At 38.0% G+C, this 21,418-nt stretch overlaps 1 protein-coding gene across 4 annotated transcripts in view; it reads left to right on the top strand.

The window, feature by feature from the left end:
* SPECC1L (sperm antigen with calponin homology and coiled-coil domains 1 like) overlaps positions 1 to 21,418 on the top strand; it is a 78,521-nt gene that overhangs the window by 26,119 nt on the left and 30,984 nt on the right. For all 4 annotated transcript variants that reach the window (XR_016458706.1, XR_016458707.1, XM_031592309.2 and 1 more), the window contains exons 9-14: positions 666 to 757; positions 4,684 to 4,774; positions 6,618 to 6,701; positions 7,388 to 7,544; positions 10,400 to 10,502; positions 20,989 to 21,105. Coding sequence is in view for 2 of the 4 variants with exons in the window: in XM_031592309.2 (XP_031448169.1) it covers positions 666 to 757; positions 4,684 to 4,774; positions 6,618 to 6,701; positions 7,388 to 7,544; positions 10,400 to 10,502; positions 20,989 to 21,105 (644 nt within the window). In the remaining 2 variants the exon portion in view is untranslated. The remainder of the gene's footprint in view (positions 1 to 665; positions 758 to 4,683; positions 4,775 to 6,617; positions 6,702 to 7,387; positions 7,545 to 10,399; positions 10,503 to 20,988; positions 21,106 to 21,418) is intronic.

Raw genomic sequence — 21,418 nt, forward strand, 5'->3', positions numbered from 1 at the left:
TTAAGCATTCTTAAATCCGTGCAATAGCTAGAACTGAGTTTGTTTCATTTTATAACTTATGTGCTTGCAGTCAGTGCTAATGAAAGTTAAAAACAAGCTCCAACCAGTTTCACCATTAAATAAATAAAGGATATCTTTTGAGATGAGAGGGATTTCACTGTTGAGACAATATTCACTGTAATTTTCTGGTTGTGAAAACAGACACTGTTGTCCTCTATAGATAAGCAGAATAAAGAATCCAAGAAATTACCCTAAAATGGGAAATTAATTTTAGGTTTGACTACATTTGAAATGGTGAAGGAAATATTTTATGTGCCACAAGCCTTTTGGCCTTAAGTTTCATTTTTGATAGTGTCACTAAGTTTTTGATGCAGAAAGGCTTGGCTGAAAGTAGATTATATTATCAATATTGCAATATTAGTAAACTTAGAAATGTTTTTACTGTGACTGAGATATTCAATACAGAAAATGAATGTAACTGTGGAGAAGTGATGGCATACTTCTAAGTGGTTTTGCAGGCAGTTGCTACCTGAAATTTTTCAAGATGTGATCTTGTAGAATTAGGAGAATAAAACAGATGGAGAGTTTGCTACATGCAACCAGTCTGCTTGTTCATTGAAAATGGGGCAGTGCTCCTGATGGCTTCCTTGCTGTGTTTCTTCCAGTTCCAAGCCCTGCTGCTGCCACCATTCCTCGCACTCCTCTGAGCCCGAGTCCCATGAAGACACCCCCAGCTGCTGCTGTATCCCCTATGCAGGTACGTATTTTATGGCTGCATTTAATTCTTTGTGAAGAAGAGCACGTGAACCTACAAGCAGTAATATATCAAATGTTAGTTGCCTTTATGGGGACATAATGATAAAATGATGCTGCAAGTAAGTAGCTACTAAAATGTTCATTCTAATGAAAGCATATTTCCCTCAAGGAGACCTCTGAGAAAATGGCACTTAGGCAGCTGTATTTGAGAAATGAAAAAATGTTGTGGTTTTGCTCAGATACAGACTAGTCTCTTCCTTCTTTATCCCCAGTGCTCAGGTCCATGTGAAGATATCTCCTTAAAAGCTTATTTTCTTGTTAGGGGCGTTATCATAACTTAGGTATGTTTTGTTATGTGTCCCATTTGTGTGATGTCTGTTTAAGCATTGCAATTAAAGAAAAATTGCAGAACGCTCTACCCTACCCTGTGCTTCCCTAGAGAGTCCTGTATGGCAAACCCTATTGTATATACAAGATATGACAACAAAATTTGAAAGTTATTGATAACTGTTAAAAATTCTTATGATTCCTGTGCTGCTGAGGAGTATGAGAGGAAAACTATCTAACATTCCCTAATTTTGGACTCGCTGTTTATCAGTTCTTAGTCTTGTGCCTTGCATGGAAGCAGCAGTTACCTCCTTTGGGAAGTGGACTGAGATCTGTGCAGTTTGTCAGCAGTCATCAGTATAAATGTATCCCATGTTGCGTGGGATACATTTTAATACAGGTCTGGTAATACTTTTATTACTGACCAGAGAGGAATGAAGTCATTGTAAATTGATTATCTTTGTTCATTTTGTACTGGCTCAGAGTTTTGTCCAGTTGCTGACTATGCTGTGTGTTCTGTTATGTCTCCTTTGAAGCTTTGTCCACGTGTTCAGCTGCTCTAGGAGTCTAGGTAAAGGAGACAACACTACACTAAAGAATGTATCATCAATACATTAATGCTCAGCTTGATAGATAGCTGCTGTTTTTATGGTCACACTGGCTGCTTGAAGAGATTACAGCAAAAGCAAACAAACTTAAGGACAAAGATGGCTCCAGATTCTCAAAAAATCCCCAACGAATTGATACACCTTATGCTTTTAATGTCAGTAATCCTCCTGTTGTCTTCAGTGTATTACTTGAATGATTTCTTTTTTGAGGTCTGTCACTCTTGATGACAATTTCTAAAGTATTTAAATGTGACATTCTCTGGTAGGTGCTTTGTTTTTGTTGGTCTTCCTTTCTATTCTGTTTATTTCTGTTCTCTTGTAAAAAGAGGAAATTTTTGTGTTTTTTGTTTTTTTGTTCTCTTGAAATTGTAAAGCAGTCTTTTTATAAGTGGTTGCTGTATGAGTTGATCTATAGAATCTCTCACCTTACAGAACTAATCTGTGGTTTAAGATCTTGAGTAAAGGTAGAAGGGTTGTTCTCTATATGACTGTTGCAGTGCTTATTATCAGATACTTTTAAAAGCTGTCACAGGAAATACTAGAGTTGGCACTTACTGAGAAATGGAAAACAACCAGCCAAAAACCCTGTTCTAGCTTTGGGTCTGAGCCCATAGTAAAGCTTAGTGGTTGTATACCAGACCTTAACAATATTGCAAAACAGTTGGGAAAAACATACATAAACACATTGCTTTTCAGAATGTAAAACACAGTAAAACTTAACCCACAAGTGGCAAAGCAGTTTCATGGAAGGGTTTATAAGGATGGAGAATTATAACTGCTGGTTTCCCCAGGTACTTTCTTTTTCAATTTTGTAGTTGAAAGAAGCAGATGTGGTTTCAGATTCCCTGCTCACCAGTGAATGTCCACTTCTGTTTTGAGCATGCAAGAAGCTTTCAGGCTCCAGGCTATTCAGTGACAAACTTCCACAGTGTAACTACTTAGTGTGCAAAGAGCTGTGCTTATTTTGAAATTGGCATAACATCTTATTGAGGTACTCATTTAAGTACGTACTGAAGTGCAGAGTGGTCAGAAATAGATACCTGGATAGTAGCTGGAGGTCACGTTTCTGTCACAGCTAACAGCAGATTGCACCAATTAAGAGTCTGAAGCAAAATAGTTGAAGGAATTTGTTCTTCTTGCCGTAGTTCTGCCTCAAATTTGAAGTGTCAGATGTTTGTTCTCCTTCTTTTTTCTGTCTTGTGTGCCTTTTCCTCTTCTGGGGCTGTTAACTCTTGTTACACAAGGAAAAGAAGAGAGTAACAGGCAGCTAACAGAGGCCAGGAATGGCTGTGGGAAAGTAACTGGTGATGATCTTAATAACCCTAATTTTATCTCTTATTGTAATTACATTATACAGAGACTACTACATAAAAACATCTAAGTGAACAATTTTCTTCATTGCACCTCATCTGAAGTACTACTTTGCTAGACCTCAGCGTGGGGTGAATGAAAACCAGGAGAACAGATTATAAAGCATCTTGAGTAATTTCTGTCCCATTGGGAGTCTCCATGAGTAGCCTTACAAAGCATGTGATTCCTGAAAACTTTGGATCTTGTTTTATTTAGTGTTGAGGAATTTGATCACTAGTGTTAAGGCAAATTGTTGTTTAGCAGTTAAACAAGTTTGAGTACATTTCTAGTTGAAGGAAAACAAAGTCTGTTTATCAAGGAATTGGTAGGATCCATACGTGTTTCACTGTGCATCAGATGTAAGTGAAATGGTGAATGATTCATCTGCAGCTTCAACAGAAGCTCACTTGAGCAGAAATGTTTCTAATACTTGTAAAATGCTTCAGGAAAAGTAATTCTTCATGAGACACTTGTGCACTATTACTGCCAGAGTATTGCCAGGGAGAACTTGATGTATGAACATATTAGTTGGTTTGTTTTCCTCTCATTTCCTGAGTCAGTATGTTACTACTGATAGTTGTAACAGTAAGATATTTAACGAGGAACTAGCAACAGCGAAGTTAAGCTCAGTCTGCAGTGTCAATAGGAGTAAAAAGCAGCAAAACAAACATTTTGTTTTATAACGAGGAGACAGGACCAAGATATAGCAAGCTATCAGTTGAGTAATGTGGTCATTTTCTGCCAATATCCGTAAAGGATGTTTGTTTTTCAGTGATACCCGGAAGCTCAGAACGTGATAAAGCATTGTGGTGATCCAGCAGTGTGCCTGCTCTGTGTGTACCTGCCTTTCCTGACCAAGCTCTGTACTGCTCTGCCTTCCTAGTGACAGTCCCAAAGCTGGCCAAGTGACATGATGTTATCCAGCCTCATCACCTTACTGTTGTTATCGTTTCCTTTATTTACTTCTTTATTAGAAACAAAGAGGCTGTCACTGTGATGCAGTGTTTTATTATTAAAAAAAACAAACAAAAAACACTTGAGGAGATGAAATCATCTCTAAAGGTAACGAAAACCTGAAATACCAATTCTCATGGGAAGCTGTTATAGGGAGAGCTGTGTGTGGCTCATGGTTACAGTCACTTTCATTTACATGTTTAAAGGAATAATCTTTGTTGCATACATACAAGACTTTTGATGTATCACATGATAAAATTCTTCATACTGTATTTTGTACTTGGATTCTTAGCTATTGGCAGCTCTTTGCTCTCCATTTGATTTCTAACACAAAAGCATGATATTAGACTCCAAATGCTAGATAAGTAGCCCTGTAATCCTGCCTATGCTATAGGATGCTGCAGTGTATAGATACTATGAACTTTTCTATTACAGTTTTGGATTCATCTGTCTTGACTACATGATTTGGTGAGAAACATCAGAGCTTTATTATCTCACAAAGATAAAGCTCATTTAAGCTTCTCTGAAAGGTTAAAGCTGAGTTCAGGATAAACACCTGAAAAAAGCCACTTCATTTTTTTCCCCTCTTGAAAGCATGTTTAGAAGTTGTGTTTTGTAAGTTTTATTCTGTTTTACTCAGTTTGTATATACCAAACTATGTTTGACAACACTGTGTTCTCTGTTTCAGAGGCACTCTATAAGTGGACCAATCTCTGCTTCTAAACCCCTTGCTACACTGACAGACAAAAGACCAAGCTATGCTGAAATCCCTGTTCAAGGTAATCACTCGAGTTTGTTTACACTTATTTAGCAGTGCTACTTTTCTATATCTTACATTGTTTACTATCTAAAGCATTGTTGTATTATATAATGCTAAAGCAAACTATTTTGACTTTGTTATATTTTAATGTAAAATAAGAAACAAAAAGGTTTTATTACTTGTTTCATCAAACACAGTGAATTTTCAACCAAACCACATTTTTGTCCAGATAACTGGACATGAATCTGTTTTTCATGTGTGCATAAACTGTGATCACTTGCAAAATCAAGATGTGAGACATTCAGGATGATTTTGTTCTGCTGTTTTCACCTCTGGGGCCATATGATGTATTGTGTTTGGGTTTTTTTTTCCAAACAGAAACTGGGATGATACTTGGCATTGTATTGCACGTGAATAACAAAATATAAACTTAATAAATATTGAATCTTCAGGAGCCAGATGAAAAATTGAATGGAATTAAATTGAGTGTTGATTTATCTGTTTTCCAATAATTCACTGTTCTGTGAACTTTGTTTTGTCTCTAAAAGCACTGCTCACAATGTGCTCTTCCTGTGAGAATGAATGGCTATCATGTGTTGGGCGTAGCTCTCTGATTTATGCCTGTTTTAGGCTTTTTTTGTAGATGTTTCTTGAGATAATACCCATATGACTCCAGACTGAATATTTCCTCTCAATTTGGTATTCCTGAGGTCTGATGCTTTATAAAGGGTACTTTTTGTGCATGTAACATTTTGTAATGGTCTGTACGTGCCAGATTTCCTTCTTGCTTTTGTTCAGTGCGAATTGAAGTTTTGCTCAATGCAGCTGGAGTTTTAATTTTAGAAACTTTGATATTTTTAGGAATTTTGAAATGCCTTTCCAAGAAGGTAGTTTAGGATTCTTTAATAGTTGCAGAGTTCATAAGTAGACATAAGCTTGAACACAAACTGAGTGGTGTGCTTTACATAGTTTCTGTGTTTTTATTACAGTCAACACAGGATCAGGACTACATTCCAACAGAGAATATGCCAGACAGAATCCCTGTTCATAACTGTATATAGTTTTAAAGTATCTTTATTAGGAATGTATGCTTCTTTGGTCAACTATTGAAATGGGTTTAGCATTTTATTTTGAATCATAATTCATCCTTTTCATGATTTTTGTACTCAAATTACTGTCTTGTGTGTGTTCCTGCAGCAACAGGAATATGTAAATATTTGCATACAGTTTAAGGTGTTAGCTGAAGGAATACTTATTTAGAAGGGTAGTTAACAAAAAGGTTGCTACTTCTAATTGAATGCTTCATAAATTGGTTTTGTTGCAGTTTGATTTCACTCAATGGCAGTGGGCAGAACAGTTCTTCCCTATGGTTTGTTAAGATACCTCTTGAATCCCACTGCATGAGGAGACAAGAAAGCAAGATTTTGTTTAAAAAACAAACAAAAAATCAACCAAACTAACAAACAACAACAACAACAAAATGAGTTCACATAACAGACAAAACAATGTGCTTTGCCAGTCCACATTGTGAGTGACACATCAAGCAGTTTTTGCTGCATTCTAAGCGGGGATTCCTTGCTTGGAATTTGGTTTAACAATTCCCTTACCGTAGCCCAGGGCAGCTGCATGTGTAAGAGAGGCCATATTGTAAAAGGATTAATAATGTGTCATAATACATGAGTGAACTGTATTGGTAATGTGCAAATTTTGGGCCTTCTCTTTCATATAGAAAAGGATCTATTGCTCTCAGTAAAAGAGCGAAATTCAGGCACTGATAAGCAGTATTCATAACACGTATCTAACCACTTATGCTTAACTGGCATCTTTGAAAATAGTGTTCTGTCTTCATTTTCTTTCTGCAGAACATTTGTTGAGAACGTCTTCTACCAGCAGACCAGCATCTTTGCCAAGAGTTCCTGCAATGGAAAGTGCCAAATCTATTTCGGGTAATACCACATTTTCTAGATGACAAATAAAATTAGGAACTCTTATTTCAATCATGTACTTCCAGATCTGTCTTACTTTTTCAAGAGAGACCTTTTATGTTCACACCATTAAGATTTTGTCAATAGATTGGATTTTTGGAGTAGCTTTCCTCACATACAACAGAAAAACCAAACAATGGAAAAGAAGTCTGATGGTTAAAAAACAGTATCTATCACATTAAGTGAAACTGAACAGATTTTTAATTGCTTTTCTAGGTCCTTATTGTTGCATGTAACAGATAGCTCCTATGTCATCCTTGCATTAGAAGTAATTTTGGCTTGGAAGTATATGTTCCAAGAAACAGTAGCTGGCTGTTACGCTTTACTGCTTTAAATGTAGTTTTTTCTTCAAACAGAGATAAGGAGGCAGAGAAACACGTTGTCCTTCTCCCAGTGCAAGTAATGATATGCTGTTAGGTGCATTCATCAAATTTTGTTTGCTTTTAGATACAAACTTTATCAGTATAGCTGATCTCTAAATCCTTGGTACTTTTTAGATAGGAAACGTGAAGTAAATGTTAAAACCTAGTATCATGTATGGATTTCCATTCATAGTTTTTGAAGCAGTGGTTATTAGAGATTAGGAATGAATTCAAAAGATTTAATGTTGGAAATGTTAAATACATGGACATTTTTTTACCACACAGTGTCTCGAAGAAGTAGTGAAGAAATCAAGCGGGATATCAGCGCGCCCGATGGAGCATCTCCAGCATCTCTCATGGCAATGGGTACCACCTCACCACAGCTGTCCCTCTCATCCTCCCCTACAGCATCAGTCACCCCTACAACCAGAAGTCGAATAAGGTAAAAGCCCTTTTTTGTGATAAACTAAGATTTTAATTTTGCAGCTATCTGTCTACAGGTATCTAGAATATAATATTGGTAGGAAGACTGCAGACCTCTCCTAGGAAACAATCTTCAGTAACCTTTGAGAACTTCAGAAAGTGAAGCTTTCTGAAGTTTGCTGCAGCTCAGTGTAGTTTTTAGAGCTTATAGGCTCTATACCAGAACTATATGCTACACTAGAAAACCAAACTAAATGATGTCACTAAATAATAACATCACATCTGCTCAAAATACTGTGAAGGCAAGTCCAAGAAATGAGCTCCAGCATGCTGAACAAACCTTTCAGAGTGATTTGGTCCAGGGGAGAACACATGATTAACTTCTACTTTAGTAATCACGGCTGAAGAAAAGCAGCACAACTAGGTCTTAATTCCAGACACTGCCAAGCCTTCTGAATAGCCTGGAGTCAGTGGGCCTGGGTTGTATGTACCACACATGAAGTCATAATGCAAGCCTAGGTAACACTGGCCAGGCACCCCTTTTTTGTTAGCATGATAAAAAAAACAAAAGTCTTGACAGATAGGAAAGTGTTTAAATTTATCAATGTTATCAGTTAAGGAGTTCAAAGTATTTAAGCCTCATGTTATGCAAGTAAAGTATGTTCTTAGCCCTGCCTCTTACATTGGGAAACTGGCAGACTCAATTATTTTCTCAGGTCTGTTTAATGTAGAACTGACAGTTTTTGTACAGCAGTAGTATTATATCCTCAGCCTTCAGAGACATTACAGTCTGTAATAATTACATTATGAAATTGTGAAGCTATTTACAACTGGGGGGATAATAAAAATGTTTCCCTGAAATCAGTTGAAACATGCCTCGCTGCTGCTCTCCTTTCAGAAAGTAAGTTGAATTTGGATCTGTGGTTACTTTACCAGCAGCAGTGAATTATGTGTGTATTAACACCAAAATTTAGACCAGGTAAGCCCAGCAATAAAAAAGATTCAAAGACTTGTGTATGAACTGTGAACTGATAACATAAACTTGCACTGATGATAGCCTGCAGACTGTGGCAGATGATGTGTCATTTCAAGTCCCAGCTCTCCAACAGGAGCAGCACTGTGGTCTGCAGTGGTGTGTGTGTTCAGTGAGAGATGGACTTCTGGGAACACTCCTCATAACACTGCTGCTGGACTTGTGTGGTTTTGGGATGGAGGTTTCTCTCCCTTACCTTTTTCTGAACACTGTGGTAAAATAAGCAGCTATTGCTATAGTTCACTAAAACAAACATTTGCAGTTTACTGTTCCCTGTTCTAGCTGAAACTTCATTGGCTTACTTTGGGTAGGAATTCATTTGACCTAATAAACTAACTTATAGGATTTATCTGTCATACTATTTTTCATAGTCTCCATACAACTTACACTACTTTATTTCCTTCAGGAGTGTTTTCTTAACTGTGAGGACTTAATATAAACCGTGTGCATTTACTGGAATCTGAAGACAGGCTGTACAGCTCACTCACAGCTAAACAGTATGGTTTAATGTAAAGAGAGGGAGCTTTAAATTTGAGTTCTAATAGACTGTCCCAAACCTCTGTGCTGAAGCTCTCATAGTGTTGCATTATCTTGATTGTAGATGGAATATGCAGCCCCATTTTTACTTGTTTTGGTGACCTTCCTTGACCTCCTCTGAGATGGACTTGAGTAAGGCCATTAATGCTGTCCCTACAGGATCCTCATGGCCAGGCTGTTCTGAATGGGTTTGGTGAGCAGCTCAGTGGTGTGAAGTCTGGCTGGAAGCCATTTGCTCACAGCATACCTCAGGGTTCTGTACTGCATCCGGTTCTGTTAGCTGTGTTCATTAACCATCTGAGTGATGGAGCAGAGTGCACCCTTCAATAAGTTTGAAGATGACACAAAACGGTCAGTGCCAAGATAGTTAAAACTGTTAAGACTGGAGAAGAGGAGGTTCAGGGGGGACTGTCTGTCAGGGAGGTTCTGGTTGGCCATCAGGAAGCACTTCACGCTGTGCAGGTAATGTAGGAAAGGCCCAGGCTGCCCAGAGGGGCTGTGGAGTCTCCTCCTGGGAGATCTTCAGAAGCCACCTGGACATAGGCCTGGGCACCTTGCTGTGGATGATCCTACCTCAGCACAGGTCGTGCCATGTGGACCCAGAGGTCCCTTCAAACCTCACACATTCTGTGATTCTGTGAAAAACAAGAGCAACTGCTCACACACTTTGCATCCAGTAACTAAGTTGCATAACAGCAGTCTTTTCATCAATATCTTCACTACAGATGGCTGTTTTTGGGGAATTGAACTTTGATGTTTTAAAAAGGGTGAATCGTTATTGTTCCAGTATATCAGGTAGCAGATCAACAAAGTAGATCTCCCCTGTCCTTTTTCAGAACTCCAGATTCCAGGCAAATGTTCTGTTAGTAATGACATGTGGCTAATATGCAAACTTGTTGCTTCAAGGTGACACTTGTAATCAGCCATGAGGTGCAGAAGAGATAACATCAGTTTATTCTATTTCTAAATACAAAATAAAGTCACTTGAGTTAGCTTAATGGTTCATCTGGAACTTAGAATATTCCAAGTTTACTTTCCAAACTGTTAGGAAATAATATCATTGAAATACCTAGGAGTTTAGTTTAAGGGGGAAAAGCAGACATGGTTTGCTAATGAAAGTATTTCACCAAAGTAACTCTTAAGTCTGGCAGGTATCTCTCTGTATTCTTGTTCTTATTAATGCTGCACCTTACTACTTTCAGTCACAATAATTCATGATGGGTTTTTTTTAGCTTTTGTAATATGTGGGTCTGTTGTGAAAGATAAATAATTAGTTATAAGTTGCACTTCTCCCTCATTCCTAGGGAAGAAAGGAAAGATCCTTTGTCTGCCCTTGCAAGAGAATATGGAGGATCGAAGAGAAATGCCTTGCTGAAATGGTGCCAGAAAAAAACAGAAGGCTATCAGGTAATTGTAGAGCTGTTTTAATGTAGCATACTTGTAGCTGCAACAAATTAGACTCTGCCAGTGGCATAAGCCAGGCTGCTCCACAGTTGACTGCATAGATTGCAATGGCACTGGTATGTACTGTACTCTCTTCTTGGAACACATGCTACAAGTTCTAACCTAACATTAATAGCTCCTTAGTCACTTTGCTCCATGTTGGTAATGTTTTTTTTCTTAAGGGGGCAGGTGACCTCCTACTAAGGTAGGAGGTTTACAACAGCCTTTTACAGATTGCACTTTTGAAACTGAAACTTCAGCATTTTAGATTTTAAACTAATGTTTCCCAAATGCAGATATAGTAAGATTCCTTGGATTTTAGACAAATGTGTTGTCTTGCATTTTGTACTTAGCTTTCTAGCTAAGGTTTTTGCAGTTGGTCTGAATGATATCAGAACCTGGAAGAAGTAGCAAGATATCTATCCGTAGTTCTCCTGATTACATTATTTTTTCAAAAGAATAGTGGCTTCAGCAAACTAAACCAGGATGTTAACAATCTGACCGTGATGTATTTGTTTGGTTAACTTGTATTGAAAGTTTTTGGAATTCCCAACACAATCCTCAGTTTAAGAACTTTACTCTTTCCATGACTTGAGGCTCACAATGCAGGAGGAAGTTCAGAGCCACATAACAGGATGATGGCCCATCCATAGGAAAAGTCTTCTTTCAGTACAATGGAGAGGCTTGTGCTATAATCCCTCCCCCCTCTTCCTGTGGCACGTCTAGTGCTAAACTGTGCTATTTCTGAGGATAAACTGCTTTGTGGACAGAGCCTTTCTCCTTCCCTACATTTTAAAAAAGGCAGGATGTTATATTTCTTTACAAATCCTGTAAAACAAAATACAGGAGTATTTTCTCATAGTGCCTTCAAGTGAGGTATACATAAATTTAACACCTGGTTAGGAAAAGTAATAGAAAGCGTGCCAATTTCTTCACTCTACAGTTGTGTGCACATAAAAGCAAAGTGTAAAAGAGCTTTCTTCTGCTTAAATAGATTGCTGCTTCGAATTACTCTTCTTCAGTTTTACAGACACTAGTAGAAGAATAGCTTTGGACGCTTACTATACTTGCTTCAGCAATTATAGTAAGGTTCTCTGACTATGTTACTACAGGAAACCATAGCATATAGCATCTGTATAACCAGTGGATGCCTTCTCTTGGAGTAGTAGAATAAAATCCCAAGGCTGTAGGGAGTTAGCTTTTGGACAAGAGTGTCTTCTGCTTTAAGCACACTCATTTTTTTTTCCACATCTCTGTTGTATAGAATTCAATTATTTTCAGCATCTCCTGAATTTCAGTTTTGGTTGTATGCAATGTAAGTGGTGTAATGATAAGAACGTGTCTTTCTTAGTGAATAGTGCTTATCTAGCTTTTTGATGTCTCAAAACCATTACCAGTACCAGAATAAGGACCTTGTTTTAGAAAGAGGAGCCTTCAGTGGTTTTTGTTTTTGTGTTAAAACTATGTGGTTTCAAAAGTAACATGCAGTAAACAAGCATCAGAGCAAGGAACATCTCCCTTCCTCATTCAATTCTCCTTCGGGCATTCCAGCTCTCTCCCTGCTTCCCTCTCCCCCCAGATATTGGCAGGGTACCTTTTCACACCTCCAGCTCCTCCTGGTGTCCTTTACTCTGTGACAATCCCTTCTATCCCCAGCATTTCCCATCTGTGTAAATTCTACCTTTCTGCTGTACCACTGCTTGCTTTTGTTTGGCTTGCCACCTGGGCAGGAGCCAGCCCATGCTTTTAGAGCTACCTGCAAGCTGACTGCCAGCCAGCTTCTGTCTGAGCTGCCACGTTAGCTGAGCAGAGCACAGGCGACTGAATATCCCTGCCCATATGTCCATTTTGTCCTACTAATATCATAGCAATTTACGTCTAATGCCAATCTCGTAAAATTACTGATAGGCAAGTAAACTCTGCTCTGAAAGCCAATATTTATTAAGTATATCTTTGCCACCAGGGAAAGCTGTGTTCACATCTTCATTAGTTGCCAAATACAGATGCTTTGGTTTTCTTTTCTTCACCTCATCTGGAGACTCTCACAGATGTAGCTTTCTATTCAGACGTGTATATAAAATATTTGAGGAATTATTCCAACTGTTCATATTTTACCAATAGAGGTGAAACCATGCACATGAGTTTAAGCCTTGTTTCTGATGTAATGCTATGCTTGCTCCTGGTGGTGTCTTAGCTCTCATTCCAGGCATTCTGTTATGCACTGCAGATTGGGAAACAGTTGAAGAAACAATAAATAGAAATTGAACAAATAACCAGATATGAATTTTAATTTTTAAAAAGTTTTTAATGTACAGAGTTAGGGATGAGCTGCCACTTGCTTAAAATGCTAAAAACAATGATGTGGTTGGTTTATTGTTATTAAAAAGCAGCAGCATATGATTAGACATGGTTCTCTCTGAAGGCCAGCTGTAGCTCTTGAGCTGCACTTGATTCCATTTTTATTCCATTTAAAAATACTAAATGGGGGGAAAAAAACACAACCAAGGTCTGTACTGCTTCCCAGGCAGGTTTCCTGTATCCATAAGATGCTTGTGGAGAATATAGTACTGTTTAATTGCTTGCAACAACTGTTGTTTTTTTTTTTCGTCTGCTGAAATAAAGTGGAAGAAGAATTACTTCTGCTCTCCTATCCCCCCAGGAAATTACTTTCAAGCTTTTGATTAAGAGTCTTATCTGTCTCTTTTAGAAGCTTGAGATGTTGTGAGTGCTACACAATTCAAAGACTATGGCATTGTGAAGCTCTAATTTCAGCCCATTATGATGGGAGGATTTTATTTAGAACTCTTCATACACATTCACAGGAATTTGTCAAACTGTTCTTTTCCCTTCTGACAAACATGTAATACCACGCAGTATATTTTTTAAAGCAATCTTACATCTCTCTCTTCTATGAATGCATTACAAAAAACTAATACCGACTCTAAAAACTGTTAATAAATTACTTCATTGTGCAATTTTCTTGTTTTATTTAAGCAAATTTGGAAGGAAATCAATGAATAGAAATATTTTAGTCATGAAACAATACTTAACTGTATCGCCAAACCTGGTATTCTTTTCAGGAGTACCTGAATAAAAAACAAAGGCCAAAACAGCCAATGAAAATAAGAAATTGTTATTGAAACAAAAAACTGTATGACATTTTCTCTTATATTGTTCCTTTTAACAGACATACTGTCTGAATGCTATTTGCAGGCAGAACTTCTCCTAGAGCAAAACTTTGGCTTTGGGAATGGCAATCTGCAGAAGGTCACTGCAGAGCTAGCAGCAGGCAGGTTCTTTATTAACTTTCATCTAGAGGCTGTTCAGTCTAGGTAGCGTTGCATTCACTTCAGTTAGTGTGAGTTGATTTCAGGACTCAGCAGATCCTTAAGCCATGAAAGAGGAGATCTGCTTTCTTAAGATGAGTTGTGCACATTTTTTTTTTTTTTTTTTGGAGGATTTGGATAAAGGATGAATGAGTGTCCATCAGTTTTCAGCACGATATTTTGTGCTGAAAACTAACAGCAAACAAACCATGTGTCACATTTGACCGTGTGTCAGCTTGGTTCAGGGTCTGACATAGTGCTTCAGAGTTCTGTGCCAAGTACTACATCTTCCTGGCTTCTCTAAAATATGTGCAGTGTCATAAAACTGTCATAAAATTCCAGATATCTTCAAAGCATAACGCAATCCTATCCAGCTGTTGCAGAGCATTTTAGCTAGCTGAAGTACTGCTACTTTCATTTTAAGTACATAACTAATAAAAGTCCAGAAAAGGATGTGAGCATGCACATTTCGTGTTAAGAAGGGGACCAATAAACAGGATACACACATCCTTTACCCATTTTTATCTACAGCAATATTTCAATATATTTTCCATTTTTGTCAGCATTATGAGAAAGTACTAACTTCACAGGTCTAGCACCAAAAAGCAGTTGCCACAAGTTAGCTGCAAGAATAGACCAATATTCTTAGCTATGTTTTTAGTTTTCTTGAAGCTTTCCATGCTTTCTAATTACAGATGCACTGAAAGACACCTGTAATGTAGCCCTAAAGCACCTGTCCTCTAATTTTTTCAATGCTGCCTAACTTCTTTCTCCTAAAAAAAAATCTTAAAAACATAATAGTTATAATTAATAAAAATAAATAAACTTATCTACATGGCAGCAATAAATGAGTTCTACTGAAATTGCATTTTTGTATTTTAATACCCCAGTGATGTACAACATTTGGGGATGCTACTGCACTTGCTCACAATGGGATAATCACCATCTGAAGTGATTGCGATGCGAGTACACCTGATTAGAGCCCTTACTGAAAATGTGTTGTTTGATCAGGAAGGTATAAAATTATTTATAGACTGACACTATTGAAGAGTCTGTGCATTATATTTAATGTTAGGGTTCAGTCTTTTTTTGGTTTCTTGGTAACTTACACACTGAAACTGGCTGCATAAGTGAGTATGAGTTTGGCTTTCCAGTGGGAATTGCTGGGAGATCAAATTAAGGTATTTGGGGTAAATTATATAAGAAATAGGGCTTTAGCTCAGTGTTCTTAGACTTTTATTGCTGTTAGTGGACTATGTAATATGAAATCACCAAGGTATGTCTGTAGTTGTAAATACACATTGTATTTGAAATGGAAACTTCATTTTAAAAGTAAGTCCAGTATTTGCTTTGCAAAGAGCATTGTCTGTGAACCTGGAGAAGTTCTGACATGGCAGGGTGGAGGGGGAGGATTTCTTGACAACTGAATGATACCTAGTTAAAATATGTTCCTTTTTTCTGTCCTGTAGAGGGGAAAGAATAGGAGGAACAAATGAGCAGTGTATCAAAAGATCATCTATTCTGTGCACATCAGTCAAATGACATTTATTTTAATCTTTTCTCATGCACATGCGTCACATTTTCTTCACTTCAATTTCATGCACAAAAGCAAAGGTTTAGGATTCTACCCAAGACCAAGAGATTTGGCAGGTTATTCTTGGTGTTAGTGGTTGTGCTTCTATTGAGGATAGGTTACGGAGGGGCTGCTCAGGACAGACATGTAGTGGTCTTCAGGTAGGGGTGTGTTGTTCAGTTATGGTACCAATTTTTCTCACTGATGACCCTGTGTGGTTACAATAAACGAAAAATGGATTATCATAGGCTGCATTTAGAGCACTTCTGTTAGTGCTGAAGTGATGGTTGCAGCATACACAGGCTTTCTCTGGCACTGTCTGGTTGATTCATTGATGTAACCCTGACTGCCAGAACAATTCTCTCCCTGGTTTAAGCTGTGATGCTTTCGCCAAAAATTATTAAGGAAGGATATGCTTCCTTCTTCTGTTTGATTTGGATTCTGATACAAGAGAAATGTCAACTTGTTAGACTTAATTATGACAAAATTTAGAGCAAATTATGGAGCTGTCTTTATCTCTGTAAATGCTTCAAATGTTAACATCTGAAGTTATCACAGTTTTTTGAGGATGACTGCTCCTTTTATGGTCTTTCTTTGTGCCAGAATTATAAAATAACATATCTTTGGTCTAAAAAGAAACTTTTATGGCCGATATTTCAGGCTCTTGATGGTTTATATTTCCTATTTACTGCCTTCCAAGAGCTGGGAATGAGGAGGCCATGGCTGGTACAGTTCCAGAAGTACTTGGACATTGTCACCTACTGCCTGAAATCCTCCCAGCATCAGCCTTAATGCATGATTTGGGAATCAGTGCAGACTGATTCAGTGGGGAGCAGATGGCAGTTTTTGCTGATTGCAAGAAAGTAATGTTTGTCTGACATGGTAGCTGGTTCAGCAGGAATTTGGAGTTACCACCAGCTTGGACATCACAGCCTTTTCCTCAGGATTTACACTTTGGCTTGTGGCGTCTGGAATCTCGAGCCTAGTGACAAGCTGAGTCTGGTATTAGAAACAGTTACTGGCTTGGTAACACTGTGTAAGAAGGGAAGGGGGAAAGTCTTTAAATACTTGGATCCAGATAGGAGGTGATGTACTTTGCTTTACTGCCTGCAAAAGGTACAGCTGGAAAACAGAAAGGACTGTGTTGTAGGTGAGGCTGAGCTACAGCAGTTCCCTTTCCACCAACATGAGCTGAGCTGCCTGCTCAAAAAGAAGCTGTCTGGTGGGTATGGACCCAGCTGTTCCTAGTATGAGAGCCTCTTCTGCCTAACCCCAGTTCTAAAAGTGTGTGAGCCTTCTGTAGGAAGAAGTGAGTCTCCTTGTCTCTGGGGAGCTGTTGCTTCCCATTGACACGTGCAGTCAAAAAGACTTTTTTCCAAGGAGAGCTTTGGTATGGTGTGGCTGGGAGCAGACACTGCTGTCCTCACTGGGAGAGCCAGACCTATCCAAGAGAGATGGACAAAAGTCGAGGAGTGAACACAGCTCAGGTGCTACTGTCACAGCTTTGTACACAGGAGGCATTACCAGGCATTGTCCCTACTGAAGGAATGCTGATGTTGATTAATACCACAGAAAGGCTAGGGAAAATACACTGTAGAAAACCTTCCGAAAGCATAACAGGAACACTTATTTAGTAGTTTACCTTTCTAATTTTTTAATGGATGCTCTCTTCTGTGCGTCTTTAAAAGCTTTTAAAAGCTTTTTAGTAGTAATTTTATGCCATGGCAAAAAGCCTGCCAAGGTCTGTAAAGTTAAACCTCAAATCTTCTTTTAATGATTTCATATATTATGCTACAGAATCGTATTATGCTTTCTCAGACCACTTATTTCATTAACTAACATAACAGAGACACAGACACATGGTTTTATTTTGCTTATGTCCTAACTCATTTGTGAGCCAAGCTGAGTGAAGATGTGGGAACCTCGCTTCCCTGTGCAGGGGAGGGCTGCAGCAATAGCTGCTGTGCAGGATGCTCTTCTGCTCAGATTGGAGTATTCAGAGTTTGAGGAGATGGAAGACAGATGTGGATATATCTGCTGAAGAGAGAATGAGGGAAATTTTGTCCTTAGTTTGTAACTGTAGGTTAGGAACCATGATCTCCATAGTTCCTTAGCTGCAGAATGCGATGTGATGGGGAGACAAGTAGAATCGGAGTTTCAGGAAGAATTTTCTTACTCATTTTTCTTATGTGCACACAAGAGGATACTCATTTTGAGGTGACTGTTGCTACTCTTTGCATTCTGACAGGAGCTTGAGTCATGCTTGAAATGTGTTTTGCTGTGGGTGTTTCTTTACCATTGTTTGTTCCACTGCTTGCCTCAGCTGTAGGGCAGGCTATAGAACTTGGTCTGTTTGATTATTTGAAATGTTATATTCTTGCTTATACTTTGTCTCTAAAAATTTGTAACTCTGTTTTTCATTCCTGATTGGCAAGTGCTTTCCATAACCTTATGACTCAGGCTTGTCATTTAACTGTTAGAAATGCTTTTTGCAGAAAATCTGTAATACTGGAAGTGATTTCACTCCTGTGCTGAGTATTAAACGTTGTTGGGCAAGGACTGATGAAACTTCTCCTACTTCACCTCTCTCTAGAAAGGCTCATTCCTCATTTATCTGAGCTCTCCAATTGCTTTAATACTTTGTGGTCTGAAATGGCTTGAGAAAAATTCCGGACTAGATTCCAGTAGAATTATCTTAATAGAGCCAATTACTTAATAAAAGCAGTAACAAAGGAGAAATTATGTCAGAGATGTTAGGTCGATGTTCTGTTTACTGTCAGTTCTTTGAGAAATAAGAGCTTAATGCAAGATTGATTTCATTATACCCACCGAGCTTTTTGGAAAAACACAAGTAGTTAAAAGCATTTGGGAAATAAAATTATACCATATTTAAAAGTGCCAGTTATGTTCTCAAAGCCCTGTGTAAAAGATTAAATTTTCCAGTTTAAATAAGTCTGTCCAGTTTTTAGATTGGTGCCTGACCAATATTACAGTTCTTCAATCTGAGAGTTAATAACCATTCATAATGCTTGGAGGAATTGGAAACAGAGACCAGTCCCTTTTAATTGTTTCCTTCCGTTGTATTTAATGCAGCTTCTCTGGGTTCATTAAGATTCTTGGATGATGGATTTGTTTTCTGCTTGTTATCTCAGTAATAATGTGCTGGACCCTACAGGATGATGTAGGAAATCAGGGAATTCCAAGTTCTTGAGTACCATCCAAGCTTGTTGGTGAACTTTTTTTAATGGCCTCATTTTTCCAGTGTTTATATTCCAAATATAACATTCCATAGATGTTATTAATATTTGAAGTGATATTTCAATTTTACACAGCTATCATCTCTGCAGAAATTTCTCCTGTTTTAGTTTCTTTTACCATTGTCAGCACAACTTGGTCCTGTTTTCCTTGCTCACCTTTGCGGGTGAGGAAGTAAACTTAATTTTGTTTGTTTGTTTGTTTGTTTTGTTTTTATAAATGTGTTCTAGTTGGAGCTGATCACACCTCCTCATCGTTTTTTGGGTGTTTTTAATCATGTGTTCTGTCTTCAGCCCAGTTCTGTGGGTCTTCAGTGACATGCATCTTTAGTGATGCTGGTGTTCCAGCTCTAACATTTTCACATAAACGCTGCTGTGTCTATGATATGTGTGGAGCATTTCTCCCTGTAACCAGCCACAAAGCCTCAGTTTCCTTCAGAATCCTCATTGCAGTTCTCCTTTCCTGTACTGCATAAGGTACAGCATCAGTTGATGGGCTGTTGCTAGTATTTATCAATTGTTTAGCCCATCATTCTTAAAAACCCACCAAAAATAATTATAACAAAAGCACAAAAGTCACAACAACAGCAAAACAACAACAACAAAAAAGCAGAAATTGTAAGCAAGGTTTTGCAGGCAGTGGTTTAAAACCTGTATTCTGTCATTATTAGCAGGTATTGTTGAAATGGTATCCACCAGGAAGCCACTGGACCAACTGATGTGTTGGAGGCTGTTAATCAGACTCAGCAATGCTTCAGCATCCCTCCTTGCTGATATTTTCCCTTAGTCTTGTACTGCATCTTGCATTTATTTGCCTAATTCAAGTAACATTGAAAAAAGTTTTAAACACACATTAATTTAAATCCAATTTCCTGTCCCTCGAGGAGAAAGGAGGGAGAGCTATTTTCTTTCTTTTTTATTTTTATTTTTTATTTTTTCCCACCCCTGCGGCTCGAGGAAGCAGTGAGGACCACGTTCCCACAGCCTGGGGGTCTCCAACAATGACATTTCCTCTGAGGGCAGGCAGCCGGCTGGGCTCAGACCGCTGCCCTGGCATTGTGTGTCCCAGCACGTACTCTTACATCACCACAGCCCCAACCTGCATCGTGCAGACTTTGTGTAAGAAGCGTGAAAGCTGAGCAGGAAATGGAGATTTCCCTCACGTTCTTCTAGAAATTGCTTTTAATTATTTATTTATTTATTTATTTTCCGCTCTGTTGGAGAGGGGATCACGGTCGTCTTCCATTTGTATCCACATCATCATTTTGACAAGAAATTCAGCTGCCTTAGTTGTGAGTGTTCTGCAGCTTAACATTGGTTCCATGTTCATTTTTCTGCTAGACGGATGAGAAGTTTCAGTGCTTGTCAGAGATAAGTGATGTCTGTAACTTCTTGTCAGGTGAAAGGGTGACTTGGTGCTTAAAGTTTAAGCTGACTGCTGCCCACCTACCTGCTCCACCACTGCTGGGCTGCCAACAGCCAAGTAAGCAATGTCCTGAAGGGCCAACGAGGCAGCTTGCTCCTCATTTGTATGGACAGGGCTGGCTTTTTTTACAGTAACCTTGCATGTGTTCTTAGAAGTGGCATTTACCAGTGTCACTGAGTGTCACCAAAGAATCAGGAGTGCAAGGCTGAATTTTTCAATTTCAGTTTCAGTCACAAAGATTTGATTCCCTGCCATGGTTCCTGCTAAATCTGTTGGAGCATCTTTATTTGCAGTAGCAATTTAATTTCTCTTTCTGTTGCTGTTCACGTAGGTTTTCATGTAGAAATGTTTTAGAAGAGAAAAATTTTTTCCTTATCAATATTAACTAGAAATTTTGCTTCAGTGCTGAAGCACAGAAGTAAAGTCTTGTATTAACAGAGGTAAAACCACATGGTCTACTTCAGGGATTTTAGTAAGAGCCCTGACATATGTCCATAACTTGTTTGCTTTTATATTTTGCTCTGTACAGTTGTAACAACTTTATACTCTTAATACCCTTTCTAGCCTATCTTTTTATGCTTTTTAACTGTATTTGCACAGTTTGAAAATAAATACTTTCTGTTTAACCTGTGTAATGTTAACTGACATTCTTATCATGGATTGTTTTTTCTGTTTTTTTTGTTTTTTTTTTTTTAATTTACCATAGAAATGTGTTTTGGTTTCTTACCGCAGAACTTCAGTGTTGGCTGTTCAATATTGGGGTTTTTTGTTGCTTTTTTTTTTGTGTGTTGTTTTTTTAAAAGGTGTTTGTTGAACGAATACTTGTTAGAATATGATTTTAATATTGTTTGCATTTTTTTTTTCCTTTAAGAATATTGACATAACGAACTTCAGCAGCAGCTGGAATGATGGCTTGGCTTTCTGTGCAGTCCTCCATACTTACCTCCCAGCTCATATTCCTTATCAAGAGCTAAACAGCCAGGACAAGGTATGACATTAAAATTCCCATTACTGTGTCCAAGAATCTATATAGCTAATATGAGCTAAAAAAGAAGAATGAACTAATTTAAGTACTAGAAAAATGATCTTACTAGAAATCATAATTGAAACATTTCAGACTACGCAATTGCTATTCTTTTTAAAACCTTAATACTGTAAGATCTTTTGTGTGATATTAGGACATGTTCATTTCTGTTGCCCTTTTAAAATTAAAATGGTCCAATTACAGACTCACTTTGAGGAAAATTAGCAGTTTACAGTAAAACTTTCTTAACACCATCTTATTATGAAGTAGTATTTAC

Source organism: Phasianus colchicus, chromosome 18 (assembly GCF_987193195.1).
Source record: "Phasianus colchicus chromosome 18, bPhaCol1.hap1.1, whole genome shotgun sequence".
In the NCBI taxonomy this organism is placed as follows: domain Eukaryota; kingdom Metazoa; phylum Chordata; class Aves; order Galliformes; family Phasianidae; genus Phasianus; species Phasianus colchicus.